Source organism: Panthera pardus, unplaced genomic scaffold (genome assembly GCF_024362965.1).
Source record: "Panthera pardus isolate Hobbes unplaced genomic scaffold, ASM2436296v1 HiC_scaffold_6, whole genome shotgun sequence".
Lineage (NCBI taxonomy): Eukaryota > Metazoa > Chordata > Mammalia > Carnivora > Felidae > Panthera > Panthera pardus.
Genome location: NW_026526991.1, coordinates 10,819,541 through 10,837,662, shown reverse-complemented (window position 1 = coordinate 10,837,662; position 18,122 = coordinate 10,819,541). Strand labels below are relative to the sequence as shown.

Here is an 18,122-nt window from a genome sequence, read left to right as displayed (position 1 = left end):
TGGCAGAGGGCCCCCCCCCCCGGTTTTCAGGAAGAGAAGCCATCAAGGCCCCCAGCCCGCCAGGCTTGCAGGGTGTGGGGGGGGGACAGTGACCCTCTAGTCTCTTGCTGGCCCCTGCCCTCCGGCAGACACACTTTTGTCCTTGGCCATGGGTGGTGACTGCCCATCCAGTGGGCCCCATTTCCTCACCCCCGTGTGTGAGGCTCTGGTGAGAGCCAGAGTGGGGCACGGGGGCACCAGAAAGTGGGCGTTCTGGGACTCCCAACCTGGCGGGGGGTGGGGGCGGGGAGTGGGCAGTGGGGGCGCGGGGGCGGGGGGCGACATTCAACACAGACCTTGGCCCCATTGTTTTAAATAAGAAATTTATTGCAAATATAGAAATTGATTCTCTCCATACAGGAATCTCCGAGTTGAGGAAAACAATTTCGTGCCATTCAGTTTAAAACAGGAGATCGGGGAGGGGGGAGAGGCAGGTAGAGGGAAGAGAAAGTAAATGAAGGTACCCCCCTAAAAGAAGAAAAGGAGAGGTTTCGGGCCCCCCCCCGAGGAAGGAAAGGTCCACACACAGCTAGGGTTCACAGGTTCGTAGCCCAGGGTAGCCCCTGCCGTACCCAAACCAGGTGCCAAGCCGCAGGGCCCACGGGGCTGGCGGCTCCTTGCGGAGGGAGGGAGGGAAGGAGGGAGGCAGGCGGCGAGGAGGGATCCCCCTGCCCCCATCCAGCCCTGTGCTTGTTTGGCGAGGGGCAAGGAAAGGAAAGGGAGGCCCAAGGCTTCCCACCCACCCTCTTTGACCCCCTCTTCCCCTCCCTACTGCTCAGCAGCAGTGAGGGACCTTTAGTGAGGCCTTTGGGGCAGGCATGAGAGGCAAAAATTGTAAATACTGGTTCTGTCTTCAAGGGGGAAGGACACAGGGTCAGAATAGACAAGGAGCACGGCAGCTCCTGGGGGGTGGGGGCGCTGGGGAGAGGAAATCTGGGGGCGGGAGGGGAGGAGCACTGGGGGTCAGACAAGCCCCACCCTTCATACTGGGCCAGCGTCAGTCAGCCCTGCCCCTCGGGGGTCACACCCCCCACTGCTTCCACCCAGAAAGACCCCCTCCCAGCCCCCCCTCCCGCTTGGCCAGGAACGGGGCGGGATGCTGAAGGGTAGCCTCCCTCGGAGGGGGTGGGACCCATAGTGGAGGCCCCCGAGGAGGTGCTTGGGGACATCCAGCCCCTCCTCCCCCTCTCCCTCTGGCCTCGTCTTCACAGCCGGTGGACTAGTCCTCTGAGCTTGCCTCTCGGGGGTGCCCCGGACCCCCCTCTCCATTCCATCACCCTGTTTTCATTCTCTTCACAGTATCCCTTGCCCGGGGAACGTTTTGTGGCTGTCCCTTCTCTGCGTGTAAGCCCCTTACAAGATGGGACCTGTGACTCGTCCCCCCATGCCTGGGCCCCTTCTTGGACTCAGCCTGTCCCTAATTGGTTTCGAGACCCTAGAAGATTTCCTCCTTTCCCTTTCCTGAGCTTCTGTTTCCACTCTGTGAAAATTTCCAGGAGTGAGGACGGGTGACTTACTCCCAGTTGGGAACCTTAGAGACCTGCGGCCAGGCCCAGGCTCTCCCCTGCCTCTCTGGGGCTAACGCAGGCCTCCTCTTCTTCGGAAGTGGGTCTTTCCACTCCCACCACCCTGCAGATAGCCCCATCACCTCCCCCAGGCCTGCACACGGGCAGCCTCCACAGTCCTCCAGCGCTGGCCCCTAGGAGGGGTGTGGAGGTGAGGGGCCTCCAGCAGGCAGGGGCAGGCCCCGGGCCCCCTGAGGAGGGGTCACGCCAGACTAAGGGTTTCTTTGCCCCACCAGACCTCCACTTTTCGCCTCTAGAAGGTGCCAGCCCTGCAGGTGAAAACAGACCCACTGACACCACTCCCCGGGGACAGGCACCCAGGAATTTCCTCTGGAGATTCTCTGACAGGGACAGCAAGCCCAGGCACGACCCAAGGCAAGGGGGCCTCCCCCAGGAGGTCCAGGGCTAAGCACCCACATCTCCGCCAGTCTCCCCAGTAGCCCGCCCCGTTCCCTTCTCTCCTGGCTGCCCGCCCTGCTAGCCGCTGGCCCTGGGCTGTGGCCCAGGTGCACTGTGCTCATGGCCATTACAAACACAGGGCATCAGCGGGCCGGACTCTTTGACATAAATGATCATTTGTCTTCCGTGGCTATTTTGCTCCCCGCTGGGGAAGAATTATCCTGAACCGGACACAGGACACAGATGCAGGAGAGCCTCCAGGGGGGGCTACAGTGCACTGGCCCCTTTCCCAGATCAAGGGAAAGCAGCTGAAGCCCTAAGCCTGGCTGGGAGGCCAGAGGCCTGAGTCCAGTCCTATTCTGCCTCCAGATGGGTATCGTCTAGACCGTGAAGGCTGGTTTACCTCCTGGAGGGAGGGGCAAGACCCTTGCTGTTAAGATGCGGACCTATCCTTAAGGTCCCTGAAGTGAGATGGTCTGAGGTTTTTACAGGTCTCTTCAACCAGGAACGATGGGGGAATGGCGAGGGTGGGGGTCCTGCTGGGAACCACCGCCCCGCCCCGCCCCCCCCCCCCCACCGTGGGACGCTCCCTCTCCAGGGAGGCCAGGCCAACCCTGGGCCCCAGCTGCTCCCCTGGGTCCCTCCCTCAGGGCCCCAAGCCTCCTCTGAAGCCACCCATGAAGCCCCCCCGAGCTCTTAGGCCCCTGCATTCAGCCGTGTGACTGACCCCCTCCCCCAACCTGGTGGCCAAATCACCCAGCCCCTCCCTCTCCGGGGGCCCCCAACCCTTTCACCCCCCCCAAAAATGTCAGCAAGTGGGACACAGAGGTCCTCCCACGCTCCCTTCCCTGGGGCTACCCTTCCCCGGCAGGGAGGCGGGGCAGGGGCGAGGGCATGAAACTGGGGACCCAAGGGGCGAGGCGGCACCTGTGGGGCCCCACGCGCAGAAAGACAGGAGACGGGTGTGGGACAGGGGCTGCGTTTTGGTGGCACCTGCTTTGGGTCTTTTGCAGAAGTGGCCCCACCCCAGGCTTCAAGAGCTGCTTGTCAGATCACAACAGAGGGAGTGGGGGCAAGAGGGGGGCGGCAGGGAGGGGGGCCTGGGAGTCCGGACGAACTGGCACATACACGACAGATGTTTGCTCAGAAAAATACAGTAAAATCGTCATGCAAATGTAACGGGAATCTGCTTTCTCACACCACTGGCTCCGCCGGCTCGCTCTTCTCAGTTTTGCCAATCTGGTGCGAGGAGGGGTGGGGGTGGGGGGCAGGTTTGGGGGCTTGAGGGAGGTCTGCTCCGCACATCCATGCCGGCCCCTCCCCTCCACTCCCCAGAAGAACGGTCCTCTCTTTGCAAACGTCACCCCCGAAGTGAGCCCTGGGCTTGGTCTGTCCCCCACGTGGGTGTAAGAGAGGTGCTCAGGTGAGCCCTAGTCCTCCCCACAGTCCTCCCCCAGACTCTACCCCCGGCAGGAAGATCGCTAGAGCTCCCCCCACCCCACCACAGGAGATAGCACTAACTTTCCTGATCCGAACCCCCACCCCCAACAGTACAGGTCTTGGTCCCATCCCAGTGCCCACCCTCACCCCACAGCCACACTCTGCAAATCTCAAGAAACCCAACTGGGTGACAGGCCAGAGGCCGGGGAGGGGGGGCCCCAGCAGGGGTGTGGGGAGAGCTGAGTGGGCCCCTCTTCATCTTGAGGCGGGCGGGGAGCCAAGGAGCACATTGGCAGGTGGGCAGAGCTATAGTTGTCCCCACCCCAGTGGCCCACATCCTAATCAAAGGTGAAGGGCCCCTCAAGCACCCGGACAGTGTGTTTAAGCCCCCCTAGTCTCAGGACCCCAGATCTGCCCCCGCCCAGACTCAACCCTGGAAGCCCCTAGTTGTTGAGAAAAGGCCGCAGCCCCCCTGGCCCTGCCTTCCCTTACCACCCTCTGCCGCCCCCACTGAGAGAGAACCCCCAGGAGCCCAACAGTCCCAACTGCCAGGTCCTCGGTTGCCATGGCGACAGAAGCTGGCAGGGAGAGGGAGGGGCCCCACCAACCTGCCTGCTCCCCCCGCCCCCGGGGGTGAGGGGGGGAGTGCTTACTGTTTGTGCTTTGTTCGATGTTGGGTGGGGGTCAGCAAGGGGGGGGGTGGGGAGCCGCCATTTCCATGGAAACATGGGAACCCCCTCCAGCCAGGGGGTTGGGAGGGGTGGGGCAGGGATGCATGGGCACAGCCAAGAGCGGGTGGGTAAGCCCAGGAAAGCCCTCCTTCCTCTGGGCAGGCCCAGCTGCTGCCCTGAGATCCCGTAAGAGGAGTCGGGCAGGTGGGAGGCCAGGATGTGGGGGCACAGGCAGGAAGGCCCCCATTACACTCTGCCTCCCCCCCTGCTCCCAGGCATCACAGTTCAGGGCCACCCTTCTGGGATGAGTAGGGGTCCTGGAGGCCCAGAGAGGCTGGGGGGCTGGAGCAAGGGGCCCTGCACCTGAGAGGTGGCGGCGGCTGGCCCCCCTGCTTTCTCCTCAGACCCCCATAAGCAGCTCCCAGGCCACTTGGAAGACACTTGAAGGGGGCTGGTGAAATGGCCCCGTGCCTCTGCTCCTTTCTCGTAAGCGAGACCTCCCGCCTCTCCTGGGTGCTGGCATGGCGTGGGGGGGGGGGGGGGCAAAGGACCCCCAGCACGATGAATCACGGCTCCACACCCAGGGGGCACGGCCATGGGGCTTTCTAGAAAGGAAAAGCACCAGCCTGATTCTCAAGTCCCTCCGCCCCAGGAAACCGCAGCTCTGGAAGGGGGTGGCGGGCTGGCGAAGGGTGGTGGGGGGTGGGGGGGGACAGCACTGGGCTTGAAAGTTGGGAAACTGCCTAACCTGACACGTGGCCCTGGGGCTATCCCTTCCTTTTCTCTGGGCCTCGGTTTCCCCCACCACAAGGAAAGGCAATGGTGCCACGAATCTGCCTGGCGCCAGATCTCCAAGCGACCTGTCCCCAGATGGGGAGACCCTCTTCCTGCCCCCAGACCCGTCCGGAGTCCCAGAGCCCCCAGACCCCCCCACACCCCCTTCTGGCTTCCTGGCCTGCGCCCCCTCCCAGCCCCGCACACCCCAGCAGAGTCCCTGGGCAGCACAGTAAAGATGACTGGTTTCGGTATCAGTGTGTAAACTTTTAAGGAGAACGTGTCTTTGTTTTCCTGTCCGTTATTGTCGGGTGGGGGTTGTTCACAGTCAGGTGGTGGTCAGGTGTGTGCGTGGGTGCGTGCGTGCGGGTGTGCGTGTGCGTCCGCTCCTCGGCCCCGGCCCCCCCCTCCCCCGCGCCCCCCCCCCCAGCCCCGGTCTCCCCCCTGCCCGGCCGCCCGGGGCCCTTCCCCTCGTGCCCCCCGGGGCCCTCCCCCTCCGGCCTCACCGGGAAGGAGAGGGTCACAGCTTCTGCTGGGCCGAGACCCCTTTCCAGTAATCGAGGATGTCGTGCAGGTCCTCGTCCTTGGCGAACTGGACCTTCTTGCGCAGGGCGTGGCCGGCGGCCACGTACACCTCCTCCCGGTGGTGCTTCTTGTAGGGCCGGAAGCGCTCCCAGATCTTGTGCGTGCTCTCGGAGGAGTACTCAGGGCTGGAGGAGTAACCTGAGTAGTAGTGTCTGGGGGAGAGCTGGGAGTAGGCGGAGTCCCGCTTGGAGCGGGTCAGCGGCTTGAGGAAGGACACGCGCTGGCTCAGGCTGTCGGCGCCCTCCTCGTAGTACAGGGCCGGGAAGCTGTGCCGGTGCTCGCTGCAGTGGTAGGCGGGCTTCACCTCCAGGTGATGGACCCCGCCGCCCCCGCCGCCGCCGCCGCCCCCGCCGCCGCCCCCCGCCGCCGCCCGCGGGCACCAGCGGGAGCCGGTCCAGCGGGCTGTTGAGGGGGCTGCCCTTCTCGATGTACTTGGAGTCGCCCTTGGCCAGCCCCGCGGCGGCCGGGTGGTCGGGCACGTCCAGGCTGAAGACCTTGGCGCTCTTGATGGAGCCGCTGGACGAGACGCTGCAGGTCTTGCGCGCCACGGCGGCATCGGCGCTCAGCTGGCGCTGTAGCGGGTGGTGCACGCTCTCCTTGTAGGGGGGCGAGAGGAAGCTGGGCCGCTCCAGCGCCCCGGGGGCGGCGGCCGAGGAGGCGGCGGCGGCGGCGGCGGCGGCCGCAGGGAGGGACTGGCACTCGAAGGCCAGCTCGGGGTCCCCGCCGCCGCCGCCGCCTCCCCCGAGGAACGAGGCCGCGTCCAGCTTGAGGGCGTCGATGCAGTTGTTAATGATCTGGTTGACCTTGTCCACCTCCTTGGCGATGGTGGAGATCTCGGCGGCCGAGCCCTGGCCGTTCTCCAGGTCCGGGAGGTCATCCTCGGGCCGCGCCAGGCCGTCCCCGCCCGCGCCGGTGCGCACCTCGATGTAGTTGCCCTTGGTGGCCACCTTGGGCGTGTCCAGCCCGGCCTCCAGCCCCTTGGGGGCGGGAAGCTTCTCCCCGATCACGGAGGGGATGGAAGGCATGCAGGGCACGGGCAGCACGGGGGGCTCGCCCAGCTTCTGGGCGGCGTGGACCACGGAGCCGGCATCCACGTCGGCCCCGTAGCGCATCTCCAGGATGGTCTTCTTGACCTTGACGGACTTCTGCTTCTCCTCCTGCATGCGCCGTTTGCGCAGGCAGTAGTAGACGGCGCCCAGCACGATGACCATGCCGAAGAGGCAGCCCAGGATGGTCATGATGTAGTGGGTGGTGGTGGAGGTGCTGGGCGCCAGGTCGCCGGGGACGGGGTCCCGCGTGGCGAAGGTCAGGCAGGTGTGGTTGAAGCGGCGGCTGTTGCGCAGCGAGGTCACGCAGAACGTGTACTCGGTGTGCGCCCGCAGCTTGTCCAGCGTCACGATCTCCTTCTTGTTCTTGAGCGTCATGACGTCTGAGAAGTAGCTGTTGTTGTACTGGACCAGGACGTACATCTTGCTGTAGGGGTGCGGGATGGTGACCACCAGCGTGGCCGAGGTGAAGGCCACGTGGTGCAGCTTGATGGCCGGCCCCGCAGACGCGTCCGTGGTGGACGAGGCCGGCGGCTCCACCGACAGGATCTCGTCGGGGTTGAAGCCCGAGTTCTCGTCCGGCTCCCGCTGGGCGTCGGTGGAGTAGGGCGTGGGGTGGCTCGCGGGCCGGGCGGGCAGCGAGCCGTTGCGGCACTTGGCCTGGAGCACGGTGATGGCGTTGAGGCTGTGGTAGGGCCGGGGCACCAGCAGCGGGTAGCCGGCGAACTCGCGCGGCGACTCGCACTGCAGGCGGTCGTAGTTCTTGGTGACGTTGTTGAAGACCACCAGCCAGGCGAGGAAGCCGAAGAGGTCGCACTCGCAGTTGAAGGGGTTGCCGGCCAGCTCGCACACCATGAGGCTGGCCAGGCTGGCGAAGGTGGCGCCGTCCAGGCGGCTGAGGCGGTTGGAGGACAGGTCGATGCTGATGAGGCTCGGGCACTCGGAGAAGGCGGCGGGCGTCACCACCTCGATGAGGTTGTGCTGCACGAACAGGAACTGCAGGCGGCCCATGCCGCGCAGCATGCCCTCGGTCAGGTTGCTGAGCTTGTTGTAGCCGAGCTGCAGCACCTGCAGGCTCGACTGGCCCAGGAAGGCGCCGTCCTCGATGTAGGAGATCTCGTTCTTGGTGAGGTTGAGGTCGGTGAGGTTCCCGAAGCGGTTCAGCGACGAGTAGAGCACGGCCTTGAGCTTGTTCTCGTTGAGCCGCAGGTCGTGCACGGTGCTGTTGATGTGCTGCGGGATGGTCTCGTAGGGCGGCTGGTTCTGGCTGCAGATGGCCAGCCACACGTACCCCTTGTCGCCCTCGATGAGCCAGCAGTCGGCGCGCACGGCGCCCGGCCGGCACACGCACAGCAGCGCGGCGGCGCACAGCCCCAGGCGCAGCATGGCGCCGGCCGCGGCCCCCCTGGAAGGCCGGGCTCGGGGGGGAGGGGCCGGGGCGCGGGGGACCTAGCAGCGGGAGGCTGGGGCTGGCGGCACAGTCCTCCCCGGGGTCGCCACCATCTTGGGGGCGACCCCCAGCACGGGGGGGCCCCGGGCGAAGCAGACGCGGCCCGTGCCAACCGCGGGGAGGGGGGGGTCCACCGGGGGCACTACCAGCAGGCGCCGGGCGCCGTGACCGGGCCGGGACGCGCCCCTCCGCCTGTTTCCGGGAAGGTGCACAGGTTCTCGGGACTCGACTTCCTCTCCCTCCTCCTCCTCCTCTTCCTCTTCCTCCTCCTCCTCCTCCTCGGGTTCCGGGCTCAGAACTTCAGACGATTCCCACGATTCCCATGGGAGGCTGGAGAGTGAGCCTCTGAGGAGGGAGCTCGAGAGACGGGGCAGGAAGGAAAGGACCCATCTGTCACCTGGCTCCTGAAAGGCAGCACCGAGACGAGGGGGACAGATCAGTGAAAGCTCAGAACAGCCCCACTAAGCTCCAGCACAGGCCCCTGTCCCTTCTCCACCCCGTCCTGCTGGGCCTCCCGGGTGCTTGCAGCACTCTAGGGTCCCTGTTACATAGAAGAACGGGGGTGGGGGTGGGCAACGAGAGGGAGGGGGGACCCAGAGGTCTGGAAGGAAGGAGACAGAAGAAACCAGGAGTAGGGAGAGGGGGACAGAATCTGCGGACGGCGGACAGAGAAGGGAGACTGGACGGTAACAGGTTGGGTGCACACACACACACACACACACACACACACCAGCACTCCTGTCCACACTCGTCCACCTGCCCGCACAAAGACCCATATGCCCACACCTGAGCCAGAACACCACAGCATGCCCACAGTCTCATGTTTGACAAATGAGCGCGTATACACATGACCATATACCCAAGCGGGCACCTTCCAATCCAGATAAGGAATTAAGAAGCCCGGCAAAATGCCTCCTCCCCTCCATGCCCAAAGATAAATAATTCATTTGTTGTGTAACCGCTCCTGTTCCAAAAATAATTCCCTTGTCTCAGCTTCCATGGGGGAGGGGGAGCAGAGTGGCATGGCTTTGGGCGCCCCCCCCCCCCAAGCAGGGGGACGCAGAGGCCAGGGTCTCCTGCAGGGGGAGGGCATGGGGAGAATTCATCCTACAGGCAGGAGCAGAGCAGAGGGAGAGAGGGCAAGAGCCCGGGCAGCCAGACACACCCCCAATATCACTTCCCCCAAAGTGCCTTCCATTAGAGGTTCCCTGATCCTGGCGTGAGAAGGCCTGGGGCGGATGATGAACCAGAAGACATCTGGAAGGGTGTGGCTGAAGCCCTGGGTCCCCTCTGCGGCTGGAGTCAGGGGCCCAGACAGGGGCAGCACAGGAGGGAGGGTCCCTAGGCAGGAAGACACAGGAGGCCTGGAGCCCCCTCTACCCAGCCCTATTAGCCAGATGGAGGCGACCATCTCTGAAGCTGGTGCCACCTTGTAAAGCGAGGACCAGGCCCGGCCATCCGATGCGGAACAAGTAAGGTGAGCCAAGCTGCCCATGCCCCAAGTGGCACAGGGTTCCCGGCCCGCAGATCCTCACTTTACAGGTGGGGAAACTGAGCCCCAGACCAGGGGAGACTGGCCTCAGTCACCCAGCAAAGCCAGGCAAGGCCGGCCGCTCAGCCAGATGTGGCTCCGGATGTGTATGTGTGTGTGTGTGTGTGTGTGTGTGTGTTTATATATATATATATATATATATATATATAGAAACAAACCTTGGCTGTTAAAGCAAAACCAATTTACAGCTCTGAGCCCCAGAGGGCTGGAACAGAGGGAAGGGGAAGCAGGGAGGGAAACAGTCCCCAAACAAGTCCAGACAGACAGTATTTGTTGAGGAGCTGGCAGGTGAACGGGGTGTTCAATGACCTCTTGGATTAAAGGCGGACATGGCGACCGAGCCTGTGACGGTCAGGACCTCCCGGTCCCCTGCAGGGCCAGTTTGGGCTGGACAGCCGGGAGAGCGGGGGAGGGGGACAAGGAGGTCAGGCAGAAAGGGGTGCCCAGGCGGCACAGAGCACTTCTGACCTCGGCTGTGCCGCGCAGTCTCGGGGCTGGAGTCAGGAGGCCTAAGCTCCCGTCTAACATGGCTCCTGGCTCCGTAGGGCCTCAGTTTCCCCCCTCCCTCCCGGTTCCGTCGCACGGGCAACAAGGTTGTGCTGGAGGAGGCTGAGGCGTCCATCCGCCCTGTCAGAGAACCCTCTGTCTGCACCACCTCCGCCTGGGGATGTCTGGGGACCGCATTTGCATGCAGGCAGGTGCGCGCGGGCTCAGAACGCCAGTGCAGGGGCGTGCGGGTAGGCGTGTACGAGGAGACGGGTGTGCAGGCAGCCGTGTGTGCGCACGCGTGCCCGTGCCAGCCACGGGAGTCCCCGTAGGTGAAGGTGAGCACGCTCGTGTGCGCAGGGGGCGGGAAGGGGTGCGTGGAGGCGTGTCTTAGGGATGCACCTGCTTACGTGTCAACCTGTTCAAGCACACGTGTGCGTTCCACATGTATATGTATGTGAGCACAGGTGCAACTTTAGCCACACAGAGCACCCCCCCCCACCCCTTCCCCATAACCTGTCCCCATATCTGAGTTGCACACGCCAGCACCCTCCAGCCAAGCCCAGGGCGTCAGGGCAGAGCCGAGCCTCTGGAGATCCAAGGCCATGCTGAGGGGATGTGAAGAGGTCGAGAGGGAGGGGAAGGGGACCAGGAGAAGGCACCCAGGCTTGGGGACAGGGGTTAGTCTTATCATCTCCCCTCTTCCCATCCCAAACAGTCCAGGGTAGACAGAAGCCCCCACCCCAGCCCCTCTGAGCTCTGTGCAGCCAAGCCCTCAAGGTGACCTTGCCCATGGCCCTCTCTCCTGCTCTTTCCCGTCCCCAGGATGGCCTGGGCGAGGGCCCAGCTCCCCTCACCCTCCCACCCTTCCCATGACTCAGACCAAAGGGGAGGAGACGCCCCATCACACTGCCCCGTGTGCGTCAGCCACTCGGTGTCCGTCCCTGGGCCGCCTGCCCACCACCGCTCGAGGCCTGTCGCAGCCAGGGAAGGGGGACAGCAAGGGGAAGGAGGTGCTGACGGCACTTGGCCCCCCGCCCAGCTGCACACCCACTCAAGGTGTGGGGGAGGCTGCCGGCTCGCACCTGGAGTGGGGGGGGTCCCAGTGGTCACGGAGGTCCCCCCGTACGCGCATTAGCAGGAGGACCAGGGCCCTCCCCCGCACTCCTGGGGGGTGGTGGAGGGAGAGGAAGGAGTGAGGGAGCTGCGGACAGGAGGCCAGGGCTAAGAAGAACGGGGAAGCACAATACTGAGAGGCCGAGGACGGAGATGGATGGAAAGAGAGCATCTGAGACAGGAACCAATCGGCAGAGAAGCTCAGGGAGACGATGAGGGGCACCGAACCTGCTGCCCACACCCCAGGCGCTGAAATGCAGCCAGTGACCAGTGCAGAGGGAGGGGCAAGCGGCCGGAAGTAGCTGTTGGAAGCAGAGGCCTGCACGGCCCGCACCAGGGGTGTTAAACCTGGGAAGGCCTGGCCCTCGGGGAAACAGCCTGTTTGGGCTGAAGGCGCGCGGCGCTCCGGGCTGACCCAGCCTGAAGGGACCCTCCCCATACACCCAGCCCCCCACCCCCACCCAGCACTAGGTCTGCCCCAGGGCACGCAGGTGTGGCAGGAACTAGCCACTTCTGGCCCGAGCAGGGGCAGGCCCAGAGTGTCCCACGGCACCGCCTCAAGGGCCCCTCTGTCCCACCAGCACGGAGAAGAAACGCGGCAAAGTTGGGGAGCAGGGCACTATAGCGGGACCTGGGGGCGGGCCCCCAGTCTAGCTGTGGCCGCAGACGTCCCCTGTCACGGTGACACGCTTAGAAGGGGAGAGAAGAGGCGGCAAGACCCCATGCATCTGAGGGGCCAGTTCAGAGCCACACGGCCGCAGAAGGGGAGTCGCTCTCAGCAAATTCCTCCCCCCACCCCGCCCCTGCCCAGAAGCCACTGGTTGACCCAGCTGGCTGCTGGGCCCCGTCCCTCCGGGTGCCACGAGGCTCGGGGCGCCTCCACGGACTCAGGATCCTAGAGCCTCGGAGCTGGAAGAAGGAAGAGCCCTTGCTCTGCCCAACCCCAGCCCTTCCCAGAGGGGAAAGGGACGCCAGGCCCGGGGATGGGTCTTCATGTGCCGAGCGGCGGAGGACCCAGGGCAGATCTTGATCCGGGAGCTCACCGCCCCGCATGGGCTCCCGGCTCAGCTCACCCGGGACACCGGGCAGAGCCTGCTGGGGACGCACAGCACATTGTCCGGCACTCGCCTGGCCCGGGTGAGCGGGTGGCCGGGACGAGGTCCGCCGGGAGTGTTCCCCCGGCTGAGGGATGGGGGAGCCGGGTCAGCAGGGCTGGCCAACCCTGAACCTCCTTCCTCCACCTGCATGCAAGGTGAGTGTCCCCTGTCTATCTCCCAGGGCTCCCACGAAACGCCAGGACGTGGGGACAAATCCACCGTACAGGGCAGGAGGCTCCCGTGGGGAGGCCGGTGGCGGGGACGGTGGTGCAATCTGGGGAACAGGTAGGGGAGGTGCCGTCCACGTTCCAGCTCCCGGAGCAGGGACGTAAGGCTTAGCTGGGGAAATGTCACCTGTTGCTGCTGCTGAGACCTGGCATGGCTCTTCCCTGGGCCAGGCTGGCCAAGGCTCCCCGAAGTGCCACTGGCACTGTCCGTGTCAATGCCATGACCCAGGATGAGGAGGACCGAGGACTCCTGGGACCCAGCCGGAACTCACGGGGCAAGCGGTCGCCTCACCTCTCTCTGCCGGAAGACAGCACCAGGCCGGGCATCCCAGAGACGGGCTGCTACCCACTCTGCCCTCTGAGACCAAGCCTGCCACCTCCGGGGGCGGGACACTGAATCCTGTCACTGCCCTCCGCCTCACCGGGGTTCCTCCGGCAGGCCGCTCTGGGCCTCGGTATCTCATCTGTAAAATGGGACGATTATACCTTCACGACTGAACTGCCGTTCGGTCGGTGGGTTTCGGGTGCCATGAGCCCCAGCTGCAGTGCAGAGAGTAAGAAGCACGATGCTGAAGGCAAAGGGGTCCCTGGGTTGAGTGCTGAGCTGTGTGACCTAGGGCACATTACTTAACCTCTCTGGGCTTCAGTCTCCTCGCACCGTTAAGAGAGTCGTAACTATCCCTTTGGCTGACGTTTCATAGTCCTTGAATCTTCCATCAATCCTGCACGGCAGGTGCTATTAACTTCATTTTACAGATGAGAAAACTCCCTCCCCAGCTTCCGCTCCGGAGCTGGGCTCACGGCCGGGACTGGACCATGCACGGCTGCCTGGTGGGCTTCCCACCCCTTGTGTAGGCACCTCCCTCCCTGTCAGGAAAGGGCCCGCAAGCCCAGAGAGACTTCCATGTCTCCATCGTTAGGAAGCGCGTGGTCCACGCCGGCCATGCTCCGCAAACCCTCCCCGTCAGGCTCCTACCTCAGGTCCTTTGCACATGCCACCCTCCCTGCTTGGAATGCTCCACCCCAGTGTCTGCCCAGGCCATTACCCCACTCTCTACTCAACTGCTCCCCGCAACCCCACCTTCCCTGACACCAAATCGGAGATTAACTCACTGTTCGCTCGATCCTGCCTCTGGTCCCTTCAGAGCACCTAACAATACAAACGTGTCATTTAGTTCTTTATTACCACCTGCGCTGCCCCCCCCCACCCCACCCCCATCGTGAAATCAAAACAGACTTTGTTTAATTCACGACTGTAATTAACCTCCATGCCTGGAACAAGGTCAGACCTGTAGCAGGTGCTGAGAACATGATGTGCAGAATAAAAGCCCAGGGCTAGGAATGGCAGCAGAGGACAGGGGGAGACCCTAGACTCCCTGACTCCACTGAATTCGGATATTAAATATCACCCCTGCTGGGGTGCCCATGGGCGCAGGACACATTCTGAGCCTTCCTTTTAGCCTCGTGGACTCCCCTCACGCTTCTCACTTAACGACGAGGAAACTGAGGCTCAGGGAGGTGCAGTGATCTGCCCAAGACCCCATAGCTGGGAACCCGGCCTGCCTGGGCTCTCAGCACTACAAGACGTTCCAGAATTCCCGCAGAGGTAACTTGCCCCAACTTGCATACCCTTGGTGACGGGGATCTCAGCACCCGTATGAAGCTGCTTCTACCCTTCTTGCACAGCTCCGGTGGTTATAAACTTCTTCCTGTATTACGAAACCAACCTGACTCCTTGTGCCTCTGTTCATGGGGCCGAGTGCCGTCTGGAGCCACGGAGGACAAGGCCGACAGCCCCCCCCCCCCTTAAAGGCCCTTCCAATATCTGCTAATCTGCTGTCTCCCTGCCCCTGCAACCTGCTCATCCAGGCTAAACAGCCCCACATCCTCCACTGCCCTTCCTGCGCCGTGGTTTCAAGCCCCCCACTCTTGGGGCAGCTGCCCCAGGTCATGCCTGCTGTCAGGGTCCCTCCCTAGAATGTGTCCCCTGGAGCCCAGCATCATGCCAAACGTGGTCTGCGCGGTGACGGGCACCAGGGCCCTCTGCCTCCCTTGGTCTGGAACCACCCTTCCGTTAGAGCAGTACGAGTGTGCACAGCCGCGTGTCCTCACCTTGTCCTAGATGTCAACCAACCCCCCCCCCCACCGGGCCCCTTCACACATCCTGCCAGGGAACCCCAGTGCCCCGAACGTCCCCAGGGAGCTCTGGGCAGTATCCGTTTGGGCTTCGCCCTGAGTGCTGCGCTCGGTCCACCCCCATTCAATCATGTCTTGTTAGGCTCAGCCCTCCGCGCAGCTGCCCCACCTCCCGGGGGAACTGGCTCCTGCCCCTCGGTACCTCGGCACCCCGCTCCCGGCTCTGTGCCATCCCGTGCCGGGCCAGCAGACCATGGCTGCGTTCATATCTGTGTCACGGCAAAACGGCGGGGGAGGCGCTCCCCCTCCCCCGGGGCAGGCAGGGCATGCTGTCTAACCAGCTGCACGCTCGCCCACGCTCCTGACACGGTGGCACGAATTTACTGGGCACCTACTAGGTGCCCGGCACGGTCGCAGACCCACGCCTTCACGGAAACCCGCCAGCTTGCCCGGAAGGGCCGACTAACAACACCACGACACCGACAGCAGCAAAGGCTGACGGTTATCGGGGCGGCGGGGGCAGGCGGGGGGTTGTTAATTGGGACCGCACGGCCCCAGTGTGTAAGCACTCATCTCCCAGCCCGGTGACCTTGGCCAGGGAAGGGTCTCGGGCTCATCTGCGGTGTTCTAGGCCGTCACAACTCGCTGTGTGACCTTGGGCGGTCAGCGCCTTACCCCTCTGGGCCTCAGTTTCCTTGTCTGTGCAGGGGGAGGACAGCTGTGTGCCTGGGGCCCACCCCCAGGGCCCTCTGTCAACTGCCCACCACGCCCTCTCCCCCACGAACCCAACTGCTCCCCCCGGGGGTGTTGCATCCTCATTAGCACCTGCTAGTGTCCCGGCCTCGGTGGAGGAAGGTGAGCGGGGAGACGGAAAGGTTTTTATCAAAACGCTTTGGTCTTGAAAAACTACCCAGCAGCTGACCTGACAGGCCCCAACATCGATTCTGTGGACGGCTCTTCACAGACGGCCAGCTCACGCGGCCCACACTCCCCGCCACCCGCTCCCCAGCCCCAAGCCGCCCAGCACCCACCCCACCCACCGCCGGGCACTTGGGGGAGCGTGTGACCCTCCTGCCCAAAAGCCAAGGGCGACCTGTATTAAAAGTTCACCTCCTCGTCCCACCCCAGGGGTTACCTCTGGCTTTCCCAGAATCCTCCAGGCTTTTCAGAGGACTGCCTTCCCCAGCTGACCCCTGCCATCCCCCTTTGACCCCCGCCCCCCCACCTGACCCCATCCCCCAACCTGACTCCCTTACTCGGTCCCTGCGTCCCCGCCTGACCTCTCCACCTGGTCCCCACCTCCCGCACCTGACCCCCTGACCCCCCACCTGGCCCTGACCCCCCCACCTGACCCCCGCCCCCCCCCACCTGACCCATCCCCAGCCTGACTCCCTCACTCGGTCCCTGCGTCCCCGCCTGACCTCTCCACCTGGTCCCCGCCTCCCGCATCTGACCCCCTGACCCCCCACCTGGGTCCCTGCTGGCCTCTTGGCCTTGGCTCCAGCACACCCCAGCCCCGCTCAGCTGCAACCCCGGGCACTACTCACCAGTCTCCACTGGACCCCCGCTTTTCACCAGTGCCTGCGCACGCGCGGCTGCCTCTGCCTGCATGGCCTCCATTCATTCATTCAATAAACATTTATGGAGCACCTACTATGTACCAGGCACTGGCTAGGCCTGCCCTCCCAGCTCTGCCTCCTCCGCCTGCTCCTCCTCCAGGGCCCCAAGGGGTGAACATTTTCCTGCCTTCCAACATCCTCAGGGCTGTCCCAAGGCGGGGCGGCACATCGGGAGCCCGCGGGGGGACACGTGGAGGCTCTGGTGGCGTAGAGTGCGGGCCCCCTGGGAGGCAGCCTGGCGGGGGGAGGGACGGGTGGCCTGGGGCAAGGTGAAAACAGAGTCCTGGCTCCTATGTGGGCTGGGCCTGTGCACTTCCTCACGGTAACTCACTGAATCCTTGGCACAACCTTAGCAGCCAGTGTCATTATCATTCCCACTTTACAGAGGAGGAAACCGAGGTCTCACAAACTGTTACACAGTGGCTTGGACCCTCCACGGCACCAGGCTCCGGGTCAGGAGATGCTGTGGGATCTTGCTTCATCTGGACGGTGCTTTAAAGACCCATTTTTTTAAAATTAGTTTCCCATAGGGGAAAAACTCGGGTGGCTTTATTTTTAAAACCCCCATCTCTGGAGTCGGTGGACCCAGAAAAACCTGGACAGCCTGGCCGCCTCCCCTGCAAGGACAGGGCTACTGTCCGCTGACCCCTGAGCCCTGGAGGTTGTGAGACCAGCAGCATGGGAACAGTTAGAATCCCAGCCTTGGGGTGAGGGGATCCCAGAGTGCCACAGTCCCTGCCTCCCTCTGACCCCTGTCCTCCCTGTTCTGTGGCTCTGCGTCCTCAAGCTCTGGGACACTCTCACAGCATGAGTCTGTCATCGTGGTGTGTCTCTGATAATGAGTCTGGGGCTCCAGAATTCTCTACATACCTACAACTCCTTGGTCCTAAAGGTCTGAGTCCTGGTCTCTGTGGGTCACCAATTCTACTAAGCGGCCCTGACCCACCAGCAGGCCCACTGGGGGTGGGCACCCAAACCGGAGGGGCACCCAGACGGTCTCCCAGATCCGCTTGTCACCCCATGGGAGCCCCGGCTCTCCAATGGCGGTGCCTGGGTTGCTGGGTCAGGTTTGGGGCTCCTCCTGAAGGCTTGACGTTTACTAGCCCCAAACACAATTCCTACCCCTATAAAACACCACCGGCCAAGGCTGCCGCGGACACCAGGAGGACTTGAGGCCTCAGCTGCCCGAAGCCACACCCCCAGGGACAGCTGTCACGTCACCCCGTCGTAGGGCCTGCAGCAAAGGGCTCTGGAGTTTCTGGAATGGCCCCTTGCACCCACGCCTCTCCCAGACTTCGGGTTCCCCTCACTCTGCCCACCTGCAACTCCTGCCTGCCTCCCACTGCCTGTCACAGGCCCCCCCAGCACACCCAGGGTGCAGGCCACCGTGACCCCGACGCAGGCGGTGGCAAGGGGTCCCTCTCCTGCCCTGAGACTAGCTTCTCTGGAGCAGGTGGGGGAGCCCCCAGGGGCCTGCAGCTGTGGCATCGGAGAACAAGGAGGCTCTGTCCATGCTGGAAAAAGCCCCGGAAATGCGGGGGGGGGGACCCCACGACCGCCGGCTGCACAGAAACCCGTGGCCCAGGAACATGGGCCTGTCATCTTGGGGGTCCCCAAGATTGTGTGGTCTGGGGCTCAAGAGTCCAATACCTCTCTATAATTCCTTGGTCCTAAAACTCAGGGCGAGGAGCCACAGAGACCTGTACCCTCTAACGTTCTGGAAGAATGAGCCACATTCAGCTCCAATCCTGACTCTGCCACTGAACCCAACAGCGTGCCCCTGGCAAGCGACTTCTTTCCTCTGAGTCTCAGTGTCCTTTTCTGCAAAAACGGGACTAGAAGGGCAAGGCCTCCGAAGGGTGGTGAGCGGACAGCTACAGAGCAGAGGCCGGCACGTAGTAAGTGCTCAATAAAGTCAGC

General features: G+C 63.7%; 2 protein-coding genes across 2 annotated transcripts in view; both read right to left on the bottom strand.

Annotated features, from left to right (window-relative positions):
* Nucleotides 1-347: 347 nt before the first annotated feature.
* ELFN2 (extracellular leucine rich repeat and fibronectin type III domain containing 2) lies at nucleotides 348-8,012 on the bottom strand. The gene is given in 3 exon segments (XM_053894810.1): nucleotides 348-3,242; nucleotides 5,395-5,843; nucleotides 5,845-8,012. Coding segments are annotated over 2 exon segments (2,496 nt in total). The 5' UTR covers nucleotides 7,906-8,012; the 3' UTR covers nucleotides 348-3,242; nucleotides 5,395-5,408.
* LOC109265532 (splicing factor, arginine/serine-rich 19-like) overlaps nucleotides 7,969-18,122 on the bottom strand; it is a 59,004-nt gene continuing 48,850 nt past the window's right edge. The window contains exon 3 of the mRNA XM_053894863.1: nucleotides 7,969-8,373. Coding sequence (XP_053750838.1) covers nucleotides 7,969-8,373 — 405 coding nt within the window. The remainder of the gene's footprint in view (nucleotides 8,374-18,122) is intronic.